We start from the raw sequence: 16,338 nt of genomic DNA on the forward strand, positions 1-16,338 counted from the left end.
GATAACATAGTACTGCAGTGATAGAGATCAGTTGGCTCTATGGTGTTTTGAAGGATCAATAAATTAAGTATGCAGCATTGTCTAACTTCACTAAACAGTTAATTAACTAATGCTGGAAGGAAAAAGGGAAGGGAAGGGAAGGGAAGGGAAGGGAAGGGAAGGGAAGGGAAGGGAAGGGAAGGGAAGGGAAGGGAAGGGAAGGGAAGGGAAGGGAAGGGAAGGGAAGGGAAGGGAAGGGAAGGGAAGGGAAGGGAAGGGAAGGGAAGGGAAGGGAAGGGAAGGGAAGGGAAGGGAAGGGAAGGGAAGGGAAGGGAAGGGAAGGGAAGGGAAGGGAAGGGAAGGGGAGGGAAAATTATATTAAAGACAAAGCTGAATTGATTGAAGGAGATGTTGGGCTGAGGTTAATGCGAATGAAAAAGACAGCTTTGTAGACTTCCCAATGATGAAAAAAACTGAAGGACAGCTGAAAATAACATGATGAAGGCTCAAAGACTTTCCATGCAGATGTACATGACCATAATTTTGAGAAAAAGAGGTGCAGGATGAACAAGATTGAAAGTACAAAGAATGAGCAATTGAACCCACTGCTGAAGTTTCTTTTGAACTCTTTTGGCAGTATTCTTATGATTCACCATGGCTCTGTTAACACTTAATATTAAGGTGAATCATTACTGACACCATGAAAGTCAATGTAAAGGACAGGGAGCACAACTGGGAAAAGAATCAAGCATTCAGGTCACTTCTGTGTGGCGTTTTGTACATCTCTGCCTGTCCTCACTCAGGTTGAAAAATAACTTACAGAAGAAAGCATGTGGCACTAGCACAAAAAAGCAACAGAAATGAAAGGGCTCAGGATGGGATTTTGAGATTGACTGAGCACAAACTTATGTCTGCTCCCATGGAAGTTACGGGAATCAACTTTAAAAGAGGAAAAGTGGAATGAGACCACTGGTGGATGTATTCTAAGATTTCCTACTAAATCAGGATTCTAATGTAATCATTATTAAATGATTAGATGAATCATTGAAGCATGAATTTTTCATGCTTACCTTTCTTTATTATTTATTTCTTGCCCTTCTCTTATTGTCCTTTCATCTCTTTCATTCTTTCCTGTACCTTTTGCTTTCTACTCTTACCTGCCTGTCCAGAATATAGCCACTTCATTTTTTTATATTCCCTCTTACATTTTTTTCTTTTATTTCTGAAAATACTCCCATTTGTTCCTGTTTTAATTCAGCTTGCTGCCTCCATTCCCCTCACTGATTTTGTTTGTGCCTTAGTTTCTTTTGTGCTTCTGTATTTTCCCATTGCCACCATTATTTCGTTGCCATTTTTAAAGGCCAGACACTTCATTAAAATGCAGTTTCTTATACTGAACAGTCAGCCAGTCTGCTGACTGTAGTTCTGTAGTGGGTAGAAACAGAAGGCATCAAGAAATTCAGATGCTGAAAAGCATGATCTGGTGACACTCAAGGGTAGTGAGAAAGCTTACAAAAACATAATTCCTATGTGTTAAAAATATGTTATCCTTTCATAGCTGCTTCTCAGGCAAAATAAGAACTATGACACTTGCGCAAGTTTCCTGTGTCTGTTTCTGTGTCTATGTCTGTGCATACGTTTGTATGCCACAAAGTGAAACATATTCAGTAACAAGAACTATCTCTTGATATGCCCTTTCAACAATAAATTAAGAGCAAAACACTTGTTGACTCCAGTCTGCTAAGGTTTTGTTTTGTTGCAGAAATGTAAGGGTGAGTTTTGACCAATGAAATCAGCACACCACAGTGTGAGCTACTAATGTTTTGTAAACAGAAATACTAACTCACACAAGCAACTAACAAAGTCAAGTCTTTGCAAGGAGGAATGTAGAGGCATTCATAGCTGCCCTCCTGTAGCACACAGAGTAACATAGGTAGAAGCACCCACTGAGTCAGCTTTGCTGGCAATAGGATTTAGCTGGCAAAATTTGAAGTCAAGTGCCGTTAATTAGTTCACTGTCTGCAGGCCATTCACGGTCTGCAGTTACAAAAATTCACTAAAGCACATCATCAAACTAATTAGTTCTTTTATGTTTGCTGTCTTTGTTTTCATCAATTATGATAATTGTGTACTTTCTTCTGATCTGCAGTTGTGTATCTGAAATAAAATACAAGCTAAAGTACAGTTGAAAACTGTATTGAAGTAGGAGTTTCCCCAAATCCCCATAAAAAGCAAAAAGTGTTTCAAATGTTGTTGGACATCATGTTTGGGGACATAGGTTTTATTTAATACTCTACAACAGAAAAACTTGCAAACATTTAAAAAATGTGGGGCACCACAGTTTAATCTGGAATGTACGTAGTCTGGACTTTTCCTTGAGAGGAAGGCTGATAAATCTGCTATCCATCTGGTACCTGAGGATTTTAAGATGAAGAATTTGGGGATAGCTTAAAGATTTTTCTACCTGAGTTGTAGCACATGTCAAACATGATATCTTGGGAGTGTTCCTGGGCTTTCTTCTGTCCAAGTCATTTCAAGGGAAGCTTTGACTTAAAGTTCAGGACAGAGCCTCCTCTCTGGCCTACCAGCAGAAGAAAAAAGTCAGTGACCAACAGCATTTCATTCCTTTGCTCTAAAAATAATTTATGAAAAACAGGGCTTAGTCCTAAACTTATATAATGTCCTTCAAATACACTGTAGATATATCAGCTAAATTTAAAGAGTGCATTCCTGTCTGTGTAGTCAAACTATTGCACGTTTGTAACCTCTACCAATTGCCTGCTTCAGCTTCCAGAGCTAAACTCAGCATGATCAACACTATGTCAAAAATTCGAGGCCAGGAAAAGGGACCAGGTTACCCTCAGGCTGAAGCCTTGCTGGCAGATGCGATGCTGAAATTTGGCCGAGAACTTGGAGAAGAATGCAACTTTGGTAACTTGATTACTTGCCTTTCCGTTATAATGCAATAAAAATGGTAGTAAAATTTAATATAACTTTCATTATTCAAGTGTTGTGCTCTTATAAAGGAAGAACTTCTGCAAGAAGCATCAGAGTTCTGCTTCATCAGAAGGTCGGCCTAGGCCTGTTAAGTGTCTTTTGCGGTTTTGGACTAGAGATTTTTTTCTTGTGCATGAAAGTCATATTGTTTCCATTTGGACCCATATCCACATAGGCTTGAGACTGTCTGTCATAGATTACGTTACTAGGGATGTGTTGGGAGGAAAGATGTACATGTTCAGAAATCGTATTATTGTCTATGCATGTGTACAAGAAAACCCTTTTGTCCTCAGAATCCTTACAATAAATGTTACTGTCTTCATTACAGGCGAGGAATAAAGGCTAATAGATTTTTAATAGACTTTGCCCTTGTTTTCTGACCAAATTCCACATTTTAAGGCACTCCTGTCTTATCTGTCAACTGCTCCTCCCTCCAAGCCCCAAATGAGTTTACAGCTGCCTGAGTTGGAAATGTTAAACTGAGACTTAACATTGTGTTCTTCAACAGTAGAGGTCTAACTAAAAGAGATGACATTCACGACAGGATCCTTTGTCTTTCTGTCCTACTTGTATGGACTTCTCTGTGGCCATTTTTATATGGCAACACACAGGACCCTCAAATAGGACTGTGAAAATTCTATTTCCAATTTGAATCTTCATAGAATGTTGTTCCTGTCAGAAAGACATCTGCAATGGAAAAGGTACTTTCTTGTTTGTTTTGTATAATTTACCAGTTAGCTTGGCAGATGTAGGTTGATTTCTGCTAAAGACTACTGAATTCTTTTTTTAATTGTTTGCTTCTCATTTGCTAAATTTCAAACACATTTTTAAAGAGAAAATGAAGAACTAATAAAATTTTTGTGCAAATTGCTGTATATTCCCTGATGATTGCAGTAGCACGCAGCAGAATAGATATGGCAATTATTTTCACATTCTTAACTAATAGCAGCTATTATGGCTGTTTGTCACTCTTCATCCGGGTCTGGCAGGCTCTCTAGTTTTGCAGTGCATTGCTGGCATCCCCTGCTTGGGAGACAAAGCTTCTTTGGATTTCTCACATTTTTAGGTTTTCAGACCCTTTGTATTCTTTGAAAGTGGATTTTTTTCCACCAACCTACACCTCAAGCCAGGAGGGTATTTTTGAGCTTCTTGCTTTTGTTTTTATGGAGAGGAGGTAAACCAGAGTGGTAATTTTTGTGGTCAAGTTAATCTTGGAGGAAATCTCAGAAGGCAGCTAATTCTTATTGAAGTTTATGAACTTGAATAGTTGTATGAAGTCAATAATATCATCAAAAAAACCTTTCATTAAAAAAAAAAATCTGTGAAATTGTTATGAATTTTTACATTTGATACTGTCACCAGTCTCACCGATCCAAACAGGGAGACCTAGACTTGCATTAGAGCTATTTTTGTATGCAATCTAGTGCCTGGTGCTGGCAACACTGGAGCAAATACAGATAATTCTTTTATAGCATGTTTGTTTCACCAGAGTGAGGAACGAACAGGCCACGAGGGGTGTGGAGGAGGCTGTCTTGACGCAGAATGGATCCTCAAGTTCAGCTGTGTTACAAAGCATAAACTCTGGGGGCTGCAGAAGTGTAAAATCCATGTTGCCCTTTCATACAGTGCGTCATACTCTGTTTCTTTCCTAAACTTGAGACTTAAAAAGGATGTTAACTGAAATTTCCATGACTCCGTTTCATTCTGCAGTGATTTGGAACTAAGTTATTTTGAGATAAACTGGACACCTTTTCTTTCAGGACCAGCACTTGCAGATGTGGGAGAAGCTATGAAGGAGCTTTCTGAGGTCAAGGACTCTTTAGACATGGAAGTGAAACAAAACTTCATTGACCCACTTCAGAATCTCCATGACAAAGATCTGAGAGAAATACAGGTATTGCCCTCAATGTGGCATTTTAATAATGCCAAATGTGCAGACTGTGTATATGTTCAAAATTTATGTTAGTTGTGTAGTTTAAAATGGCCTTTCAGATTCGCAGATGATCTGATTGTAGTCTCTTTTGGCTTGAGTTTTACTTTTCAGTTCTGTCTCTCGTTGAGGTTTAGATAGGGAAAGATCAAAATTCTAACATTTTTTGACGGTAGCATCATCAAGCTTATGCAGGCATGAACACAGTACTCTAATCCTACCATTTGAAAGCTCATTTCACTAAATAGATGAACAGATGTTTACATTCAATTTTCTAGTGTATTGCATGTGAGGGCCTTTCAATAGTTGCCTCTAGACTGGCAGTACTCTTTTGTCTGGGTGAAGACTGTGTCTGAAACATTCCCAGGAATTTTGAACACAAACACTGTTTGCTTGCATGAATTATGTAATTAGTAATCCAAGAACCAGCCAGGATTTACAGAGAAAAATCTGTTTGCACACATCCTTCTGCAGACACAACCTAATTTTATAATTGTGGAAGTAAAAGCACCTCCCAAATCAGCAAATGCTTATCTGTATAAGTAACTGTTCTTCTGAGCTCAGTAAGGCTTTCACAGTGTTAAATATATGTGGAAGAAAGATGTCTTAGACAGTTTGATATAATTTACAAAGTTGACAAAGTTACAAATGTCATAATAGATGACAAATTGATTTTTCTGAGGGAAAGTAAACACCTAAAGTATTCGTGCTCATGCTGGTAGCATTAACTTTCGGCCAGCTTGATGTGGCAGCTGCTAAACAGATTGACATGAATGTTACATCAGTTAACAAACTAGAAAATCTTTAATAAAAGATAACATTAAGATCCTTTGGTGGTCTGATGGAAATGATGAAAATATTTTCTGTGTTGCTTTGTTTATGAGAACTGTCACACAGGCAAAAACGTACTAACTTGTGCTTTTAATAGAGTTTTCTCTTAAACATCTAGGGAAAAACATAGTGAATTGCAATTATCCATTCCGTGTGGCCTTTTTTTAATGTTGAAAGTCTGTCATTTAGGCAGCAGCACATCATGGCTTCTTAAATGATGTGTAAAACCACCTACTTCATTGTTCTGTATTTCTCCCCTCTGGGGAAGGGTTGATATAGAGCAAACAGCACATGCTTGCAAATGCACATGGACTACCTGATCACAATGCAGTATAAGGAGAGTAGAGAAACATCCTTTATTCTGTGCTTGTGTTTGCGGTTTTGTTTTTTAGCATCACCTGAAGAAAATGGAGGGTCGACGCCTGGATTTTGATTACAAAAAGAAAAGACAGGGCAAGCTCCCTGATGAAGAACTTCGCCAAGCTCTGGAGAAGTTTGACGAATCAAAAGAAATTGCTGAGTCAAGCATGTTCAACCTTCTGGAGATGGATGTGAGATATCCCTTGTTAATCTTTGAGCTGAATCTTAAGAGAAGGATACTGGTTTGGCAGTGAAGGCAGTCTAAAGCAGTCTAAAACTTGAAAGCCTTATTAAATCCATGACGCCACAGATTCCTGTCACTGTACAATGGGGAAGCACTTGCCTCCTTGGTGGACTCAGTGAGAGGCTCAGAAGCTATAGTAATGTACAGCATGCACATGTAGGACTAATTTTATAGGTATTTTATAGGTAACTGAGCTAAAGAACATAAATCCTCTGTAGCATCGTTGTACTTCCTAACTGCATAGTGTTACTTACAAAACCAAAATATCTTCCTTCTTAAAATTATGTAAATGTAAGTCATGAGTTTTACTTAGCTGTGGTTTTAGGGTTTGAGCCAAGGCTTTTGCTCAAGTGCGTGGGCTGCTGAGAAGATTGGTAAAGATCAGAGATGATGAACTCACAACCCCATGGTCTCTGCTGTAATCAGAAGCAATAGTGAATAGGAAAGCCAAAGTTAAAGTGACTGCTCAAATCTGACTCTGCAGCATATTTTTTGCTTACAGACTGGTTTAGGATTGAGCATTTATTAGGTTTTTTTAATCTTCGATTTACAATGTTGAAACTGTAAAATCAAGCAAGAAGAAAAATTTATCTCTTTTGGAGGAAGAAAACATTTCAGCTGAAGTCTGTCTTACCAAATATGTGGTCAAAGGAAACTCAGTTTAAATATTTTTGTTGAAGTAAATGATTGGATTTATTTAAAGTTTAAATACACACATAATTTAATTCTTCATTTTGTTACCAGATTGCTGTAGAGGGGCCATAAGAAACCTGCAAATATTTGCATGTTAGAAATTAAATATAGCTGTGCTGAAATGAAAGAAGTATAACAAGTTTGTAGTTTTAATCCTTGTAGTAACATCCAGCCCCATGTGGCCAGATAGTGCTGGGCTGCATTACACCACTGTGGCATTGTGTATCATGGAAACTGCTAGCAACTGCATTGCCTACACAAGAGTTTTGGATGTTTTTTCCCTCATGAAGTAGAATGCTGTGTGCCTTCATGACAAATATTCTGCATCCAAGAGTACGTAGTATCTTCCTGTTTTGGTCTGCTTCACAGGCCAGAATACAACAGAAGCATGACCATAGTCCCTATGGTTTTGTGCCCCTCAAAGGCAGGGCGGGAGAAGGTGTATTATGCTCTCATTGCAGTCTCGTTTTTACTTTCACAGTGTTTGCTGAATGAGGTAGGTCTGTAAGCTGCTTCTCATGCAAATCAGCCATGGAGATGATCAGCGGAGTAGAGTTGCAGTTACCATTCCAGATCAGGTCATAACCAGAGATGGTAATGAATAAAGACTGATATGTAACTGTTTATGGACTACAAAGATGAATCAAGTTTTTAGAGAGAGAAGTAAAACTGCCTTTGCAATGTCAGTGTGACAGTGGTCTTTACTCGCTGTCTGAGCTGTTAGTACTCGCCTCAGATCTCATGTTTTAATGTCAATCCTCAGATTGAGCAAGTGAGCCAGCTTTCTGCTCTTGTACAAGCCCAGCTGGAGTACCACAAGCAGGCCACACAGATCCTACAGCGAGTTACTTCTAAGCTGGAAGACAGGTAATGCACTTTTTCTAAGTTTGTTGAATTATTTTTTTTGTTTTAGAGGCAGAAAACCTATGAGTAGAATGCAATGCTGTTATCTTTTCCAAGTTGGTAATTGTATGTTTATGAAAACAAGGGCTGTTTCATTAGGCAACTGCAAGCTGAGGTTTATATATTTTGGAGATGCATATACTTCTGAGTATGACTGAATGGGGACTGAGTTCAGGAAAGCATCTCAGCTCAGTAAAGCTGTTAAATGTGATTTAACTGAAAGCAAGTGTTTATAAACATTGGAATTCAGTGGGACTTACAGCTTTGGATTCCTTACAATTCCTGCATGTATTCACAAAGTAGTCTTTCTGAGAGAAGATGTTAATGATTGCTATTGAAAAAGAGTATCTTGTTACATTCTCATCTACCTGATGATCTTCCTGAGCCAGGTAGTGAGACCCCCATCATTTGCCACCTTATTAAATACTCCTTTTTTCCAGCTTTATTATCAGTTCAAACTTGATACAAGGCTTAACTGAGTTTACCTCTTGCATCCCTTTTTCTGTAACTGCAAATGCTATCTCAGAATTGATACAATATGTTTTTAATAGAATTTTAGAATTTTTAGTTTAGAATTTTTGTTTATGTCAACACAAAACAGATTGTACCCCCTTGAAATGAGGAAAATAATTTTTGTAAAAGTTTATCAGCTTCTCACACACACATCCTTCTTCAAGGAAACTTAACATACAGGAAAGATTTCTTTAGTCCACGTGGTTCTGGAAGACTCTTCCTAAAAGCTGGACATAATTCCTAAGAGCAGCTAATGTTCATATACTGTGTGAAGGCAGCTTTTTAATCGCACATGATTCTTTACTGTTTTCTCATGTCATTAGTGTAGATCCAGTTTCTGGTACTAGTGGGTCTGTCAGTGTTTTATTTTCTCAGAGCACACAGTCTGTGAGCCTCATCCAGCTCTAAGTCTTAAAATTTCTTTGCGATCAGGAGCAGCACTTGTTTTGGTAGGTAGGCTGCCCAGCAGGCTGTTTCTGGATACAGTTTGTAGTACTGTCTAAACAGCTAACAGAATGATTTTTAGCACTTCCAAATAAATACTGCAATTCACTTACTTTACAGAAGCATTAAAAAATCCTCAGAAGCATTTCTGTAGTCCATAAATTACTCCATAAAGTGAACATACCTCTCTCTGCAACAGATTTCTCTTCCTGTATCAATTCAGATAATCCTTTGCCCTTTTGAAACTTCTGCTAAATGGTCAGTATCTTTGCTTTACGTTTCAGCTCCGAATGATTTTAGCTTTTCAAGAACTTTGCATCAGACTGCTATTACAGATCAGTTGAAGTAAATCTTTTGCATAAACTTACTGTGCATCCCTAATTGTAAAGAGTCTGCTGGTTCAATCATCCTTTGTCCACACCACTAGACACAAATTAGAGCACTGTGATATGGTCATGCCAGGGATTAAGCAGGGAAGTAGAGCTGTTACTATTTGAACTACTTGTCTTTTCCTGCTGGTGATACACAGGTGGCAAAGAATGCATGGCCCTGGGTTTTGGGGTTGTTTTTTTGATCATATGGACCACAAAATAAATAATGCTTTACTTCTAAGCTGAGCAAATTTGTTACTGTTCACTCTCAGTGATATCTACAGCACATACTGCCCGTTTTCTAGATACTTTAAAAAGATGTGAATGGAACTTGTTCATGCTGTTGTTTCGCATGGGCAATATCTTCTAACTGCTAAGACTGTCCTGTTTAAAATATTGCACAAAGAATTTTAAAAAAACCTAAGTTAGATTGCAAAAACCATGAAAAATTTAAAAATGCACTGGAGTCTTCTATTCTTTCTGGGCCCTTTAGATTAAGCTTCAAAACTTCCTTCAGGAACTGCAAGTGCAAGAATTTTCATTTTTCTTCTACACATTAAGGGAAGGTATAAAATTCCTTAAAATACCATAATTCTAGGAACTGGGACATTAGAAACTTGGCAAAAATTGGGAGACTTGCAATAAAATTAATAAAATCTGGAAGGTCAGCAAAGACTTTTCCTTTTAAACTCTCTTTTTCATCAAGCAAAAGGAGGCTGCACTTTTCAAGACAGAGTATCGTGACAGAGCAGCTGGAAGCAGGAATGGTTTCCTTGGAGATGTTTCTTTTCTTAAGAAACATGGCTCACGCTGAGCTTTTGGGTAATTTTTAGCAAGTCACTAGAACTGTTGCCTTCTAGTTCATAATCTGTAAAAAATGGTGTTTGTTTCACAAAGTATTAAGTGTAAGAGAACTTGTTTTAAGTATTTCTTTCTTCAAAACTTTACTGTTTTGAAACAATAACTTCTGTTAATGAGTGAAACACAGCAAGGCCTTTTTATTTAAGTTTATTTTGACAACTTCATTAATTTATGTTTTTAATATGCTTATGTTTTTGTTTATGAAGAAGAAAAGCAGCCTCTTGGGACTGACTGATATTGATAATATTTCAGATGATAAGGAAACCCTTGTTATCAGGACCAAAACTGGTTAAGTTAGAAGCAGATCTTTTCAATAGATAAATCAAAATGTGCTACCAACAGCAAGTCTGGGGCAGATCTAGAGAAGGTTAGAGAAACCAACTTGTCCTTTAAATACAGAGGTCTTGACTCAAGTATTCTTCCATATGTAGTATTAGAAACATATGTGGCAGTTGTTCTGCATAAGCTGCTCTGATTCTGTCATTATCCCTTCCCTGGCTTTTACCCTGGAATCTGAAAATGTACCCTTTCCTAGAAATTCTAGATTTCTCAGTTAGAATAAGTTTAAATGAATGATGCATTATACTTTTATTTTGAGTCAGGAAAACTGGAGTTGTGTGCCTTTGTGAAACAAATATTCCAAATTACAAATTAACTAAGTCTTCAACTGAAGCCAGTACATTCCCACACAGTCTCCTCACAAAATGACAAGAGTTGGCATCGACCAACTGAATAGTTAAGGCTTGCCAGGGATAGAAGCAAAAATCATGCTAAAAATGGGGGCAGAGATGTTTGTACAGCCCTTCTGTAAGCAGTGGTAATCACATAACAAGTTTTTCTCCATTAGAAGCTCTTTGTTATTGTTAGACAAAAGGAAGCCAGATAAATTGTGAAGTTCCTAGACGGAAAGAAAAATTAACAACCTCATGGCATAGTCATATCAGATGGTTTTTGGTAGCTTAAACTGATGTTGTAAACAAAAAATTACTCCAAATGCCAAAGCTTGTTTAATCTGGATGATTGGTGGATGGGAACTTCAGCCATGGAAATAAAGATGTTTGGTGCATCTCATCTGTAAACAAGAAACTAACTCTTGACATTTAATTTCATGTTTTGGCAGAATAAAAGAGGCATCATCTCAGCCCAGGAGAGAATACCAGCCCAAACCCCGTATGAGCCTGGATTTCACAACTGGTGACAATACTCAGCACAATGGAGGAATATCCCATGCCACCACACCCAAACCGTCAGGTAATGGCAGCAGCAATGTGAGGAAAAAAGCCAGCTGTTTGAAGTTGTGCTACAATGCAGACGTTCCATGCTTTCTTCTAGAGATTAGTTCTTCCACAGTGAGGGAAAATGAGAATGAGGATAGTACAGGAGAGAGCTGTTTGAACTGTTGTTTCTTTGTAAACTGTTCACATCCCCAGGCAGGAGAACAGAGATGGATCATCCACTGCTTTAAATCTGTCTTTGGGTCAAAAATTTCCTAGAAGCTCAAAGAGATGCTGCCATACTAAATTCGCATTGAAATATGTATCTTTATAAAATAGGCATTTAGAAAACCAAAAGAACAACTGGAAGTTTTCCATGAAAATGCAGAACCCTGAACCTCCCCAAAACCTCCATAACCTTATCCTGCTTTTTAAAACCAGGTATTACAACGCAAAGAGCCTGAAAGAAAAACAAAGCCATCTGAGTTATTTTCTTTGTCCGATTGGGAGTGGCACAAGCAAGATTAAGCATTTATATAACTGTGCATAATTATTATCTTAAAGAAGTGTTTATGTCATATCAGCACATACTAAGAAAGCCTTGTTATTTGTTTCTCACAGTAACGATCTGTTATCCCATCTTATGGTGAGGGCTGTCCTCTGTCCAGACCCTGACCTCAGTTATTCCAGTTTACCTCAGTGACAATTGCTAGCACACTCCACCTTGCAAGACTGGATTTTTTTCACTAGATCTTTAATCAAGATTTCCTTCCTTCCCATCACATCCTGATGTAAATGTCTGATGTTCTCCCACATATAGGCAGCAACAGGATCTCCATTTGGCACCTGCAACTGGAAATTGTCTTGCATAATCTTGCAAACACCTAGTAATCTCACTGTGCTAGTGAGGAGGGGGATTCAATGGAGATTCCTTGTGTATGAACGTGGCTTGAGTCTTGCATGCTAAAGCTCTCTTCATGCCACCAGTAATTTTCTTCTTCACTTCTTTTATATAGTGTCATGAACACTTGTCTGTGCTAAGGCAGTGCAGACTGATGTTCCTGTGTCTCTTCAGCATTCGTGTTTTCTTCTTCAGAGAGCAGTATTTAGCATTTTCTTCAACAGGGGTTCTTTCTTTTGAAGTGTTTATCGGTTTCAGAGAAACGCCGCCTTTGAAAATTCTTTAATGTATATTTGGGTTGGTTCATTCAAACCTCCGATCTTCTACGGTCATTACAGTTTATTTGCTAAGTCTTCTGAATTTCAGCTGGTAGCAATGAGGATACCAAACACATGTTGTAAAGCTTGTTGATGCCAGCAAAATAGTCTTCATGACAAATAAAGCAAAATACACTGTGAACAATATGTAAAGAAATGAAAGAAGGTTTTGCTACAGAATTTAATAAAATAAATCTGGTATTTGAAAAACTTACTCTATTGACATCTATAGAAATGGAATATTTTTGTCCTAAAATAGTTCAAGCATGGGCCTTCTAGCCATGAAATGGTTGAAATGGTTGAAATGAATATGCCAAAAGTTTGAATCTGAAACTTATTAATCCTGAAGTCAATATACATGAAAAAGCTGAAATATGTATTCTTAGAAGTGCCATTATGGTGGAGTGGCATGTGTTGGTTCATTCTGACCACTGGAAGTGCATGAACTTTTACTATGGAAAGTCAGGTAGGGATATAAGATTCCTTACAATTTAGTGCTGCTAAATCCTAAATACTTTGACCAGTAACAATTTTGCTTTTGGTAGGCTTGAAGCTATGGAGACTTTGGGGCCAGGGGGGGAATACGGGGAATGGGAGGAATATTTGTTAATTTCATATACTGTATGAAAATCTAATCTCAGTAATGACTTATAATAATATCCATTAGCCATCCTAAATGGTTTATGGTCAGATTTTCATGAACTAGCATATTAGAAAGCTTTCAACTGCAAACTTGTTCTGAGTCTATCCCGGTGGCCCTGCAATCAAGTGTTTTGTGGGAACGGAGAGAAAAGGTCTTTGGAAACCTGATATTAAAACTCAGAGGATAGCTGTACCAGTGAAGTTTCCAAATAAAGGACAAAGACACACTTACATCTTCACTGTTGTTTTAAGCTACCCCTTACACTACTTACCTGAGGTAAATAGACAAAGTATTTCTGTGCCAGTAAAGCTGGACATACATTAGGGCTTTTGCTTCATTTTTTGTGTTTTGTAAACAGGTAAAGATTAGATTCCAAACTGATCATGGCCATGCTTTTAGGTGTGTTCTTGACTGTAGCATGGTTCTTTTAGGATTTTCAGACATTTACTAGCAGTCACATACGAAAACTGAAGGCTGCCAAAAGCTGATAGCCATCTTCTAATGAAGTTTAGCAGTCCAAATGTAGATGTTATCAAAGAACTGTCATCAGCATATCAGTGATACCAGAAACAGCAAGATCTGTAGTAGGTACAGTTGTAAAAAGGATACTGTAATTGTTGAGATTTTTAAGCACAGTGTTTCTTTGTGTTTCTTCTCCATAGGTGTTCACATGGATCAGCCATGCTGCCGAGCGCTGTATGACTTTGAACCAGAAAATGAAGGGGAGCTGGGATTTAAAGAGGGTGATATCATTACCCTCACTAACCAGATTGATGAAAACTGGTATGAGGGGATGCTTCATGGCCGATCAGGTTTCTTCCCCATCAACTATGTCGATATTCTAGTTCCATTACCCAATTAGAATGGCTGATCCACCACCTCTGACCCAGATAGTTGTGTCAGTACCACTGCTTTCAACATGCTGCTTCTTACACCTACAAGTGCAAACTGCAGTGGTTAGAGTCATCGATTCCCACTCAGCATCTTTGGTTTACGTGTTGTCATACTACGATGTGGTGATGCGTGGTATCTTCTGAGCCAGCATAGTGTGGGTTAGTTTATTGGCCATGCTGGCCTGGTGGTAACCAGAGCCATTACTGAGATGAAGCTGGGAAGATGATGGCAAGCAAAGCAGGTCCTCATAGCGAAGTAGCAGGAAGTGAAGGTGGTATTGGGAAGGAAGATAATGCCTATCACCACTGGATTACTTTTCAGTCTTAGTTCTCTATAAAAAGAGGGAAAAGTTCTTGCCATTCCATCTTTCCCTTCCTAATGATACCATGCACACAGGTCTAACATTGACTAACCAGAATTGTATTTTCCAACCAAACTGGCTTGCTGTTCTCACAGAGAAAGTGTAAATGTAGACCCTCTGGTTTCTTAGAAAGTGAACCACTGTACTGTGTGTCCTGCTGCTCTCTGCTCATTTTTATGTTCTTAATTATTGTTAAAAGGCCTATTTCCATCCAGAGGTAAACTGCAAACCATAAAATGGGGATTCCTATAGTAAAAACCTTGGACCACAAACCACCTGAATTTGCCCTTCAGGAACTTCAAGCATGCTTACCAAAATGCCAGTAAGAGGGCAAGATGGGGAATAAAACTGGCATTTGTTAACTGTTTCTTGTCAAGTCTTGGCAGAAAATCATGCTGCTTAAGCACCAGGTATCCTTTGTAAACTCATGCACTGAGGAATACAATAACCAACCAAACATGACCCTCACTTCATTTGTTTCTGTCTACCATGTGTTCTTTGAACATCATTTGTGCGTATTCTGCCCTCAATGAGGACTAAATAAAACTTATCTTTTTGTGTTGAGCAATTAAAGACATGTGGCTGTATATGCAAAAACATTTCCCATATGTTTAGTTGGTTCTCTTGTGTTCCTCCTTCCTGCACTTTGTGTGTACAGTGCTGTGCCTAGCTTCTTGGCATTCTTGGGGTAACAGTTGCAAAACTTCTGTTAGTTCGGTTATCCAGAGTTCTATTTATCTAAATTGTACAGACTGTTTCAGAGGTTTACTGTGCTGCTTCGAATGTGCCACTTCAGTACTGGATGATGTGAAATGAAGACAATTCCCTACTGCTTAACGTATAAACTATATCATGGAAAGTATTGATATTTCAAATAAATGCTGAGAGAATAACTAGAATAATGTTGTGGATTATTACTTTGTTGCTTTCAAATCTGTTGTGCTAGATTCAGCTAACCAGAATTTTATTTCAGAGAGCATATTCCTCATTTCCAGCAAATGTGAAAAATACTTTTTTTGTCGTTATCATATTGCTTCAGTCAATTAAAACTCATACATGTAAACAGGATAAACTGTACACTGAGCACATTAAATTAATGTCATGATGACCAGCATGCAATCTTGTGAATACAGGTTGTTTCTCATTAAAGAATGCTGGTGTTCACAAACCCCCTGGTAAAGCTTAAAGACATGGGTTACTCATATTTTTTTTTCTGTCATATGACACATCATTTAATTTCATTTTATATTCTTTGTTGTACACATATTGTGGTGGGTTAGCCCTGGCAAAGAGCCAAACACCCACCCAGCTGCTCACTCACTGTTCTTCCTCAGTGGGAGAGTAAGAAAGCTCGTGGGTTGAGATAAAGACAGGAAGTTTGCTTACCAGTCACTGTCACAAGCAAAACATACTTGACTTGGAGAAAACTAATTTATTACCAATTAAAGTAGATTTGTATAGTGAGAAACAAAAAAGACAAACATTAAAATAGCACCTTTCCTGCCCCCTTTCCCAAGCTCAAATTCACTCCTTCCCTCCTGACTCCTCCCCACCAGCAGTGCAGGGGGATGTGGAATGGGAGGTTAATGGTCAGTCCACAACAGCTCCTCTTTGCTGCTCCTTCCCCCTCACAGTTTTCCCCTGTTCCAGCGGTGGGTCCCGGCGCAGGCTGCGGTGTGAATATCTGCTGGTGTGGTCATGGACCGCCTCCTCCTCGTCCTTCTTTGACCTTGGTGTTCCCTCTGCTGTTTCTCATTATTTTATTTTTCCCCTCCTCCTCTCTCTGCCCAGTGTGTTTTGTCCTTTCTTAAGTATGTTTTCTCTGAGGTGCCACCATCTTGCCTGAGGGGCTCAGCCATCTCCTGTGGTGGGTACGTTGGAG

The 16,338-nt window shown here is 38.5% G+C and overlaps 1 protein-coding gene across 1 annotated transcript in view; it reads left to right on the forward strand.

Moving 5' to 3' along the window:
* SH3GL2 (SH3 domain containing GRB2 like 2, endophilin A1) overlaps nucleotides 1-15,352 on the forward strand; it is a 100,343-nt gene extending 84,991 nt beyond the window's left edge. The window contains exons 4-9 of the mRNA XM_075527401.1: nucleotides 2,767-2,910; nucleotides 4,737-4,870; nucleotides 6,130-6,288; nucleotides 7,798-7,901; nucleotides 11,247-11,377; nucleotides 13,864-15,352. Coding sequence (XP_075383516.1) covers nucleotides 2,767-2,910; nucleotides 4,737-4,870; nucleotides 6,130-6,288; nucleotides 7,798-7,901; nucleotides 11,247-11,377; nucleotides 13,864-14,063 — 872 coding nt within the window. The 3' untranslated portion in view covers nucleotides 14,064-15,352. The remainder of the gene's footprint in view (nucleotides 1-2,766; nucleotides 2,911-4,736; nucleotides 4,871-6,129; nucleotides 6,289-7,797; nucleotides 7,902-11,246; nucleotides 11,378-13,863) is intronic.
* Nucleotides 15,353-16,338: the final 986 nt, after the last annotated feature.

Source organism: Mycteria americana, chromosome Z (genome assembly GCF_035582795.1).
Source record: "Mycteria americana isolate JAX WOST 10 ecotype Jacksonville Zoo and Gardens chromosome Z, USCA_MyAme_1.0, whole genome shotgun sequence".
Taxonomy (NCBI): domain Eukaryota; kingdom Metazoa; phylum Chordata; class Aves; order Ciconiiformes; family Ciconiidae; genus Mycteria; species Mycteria americana.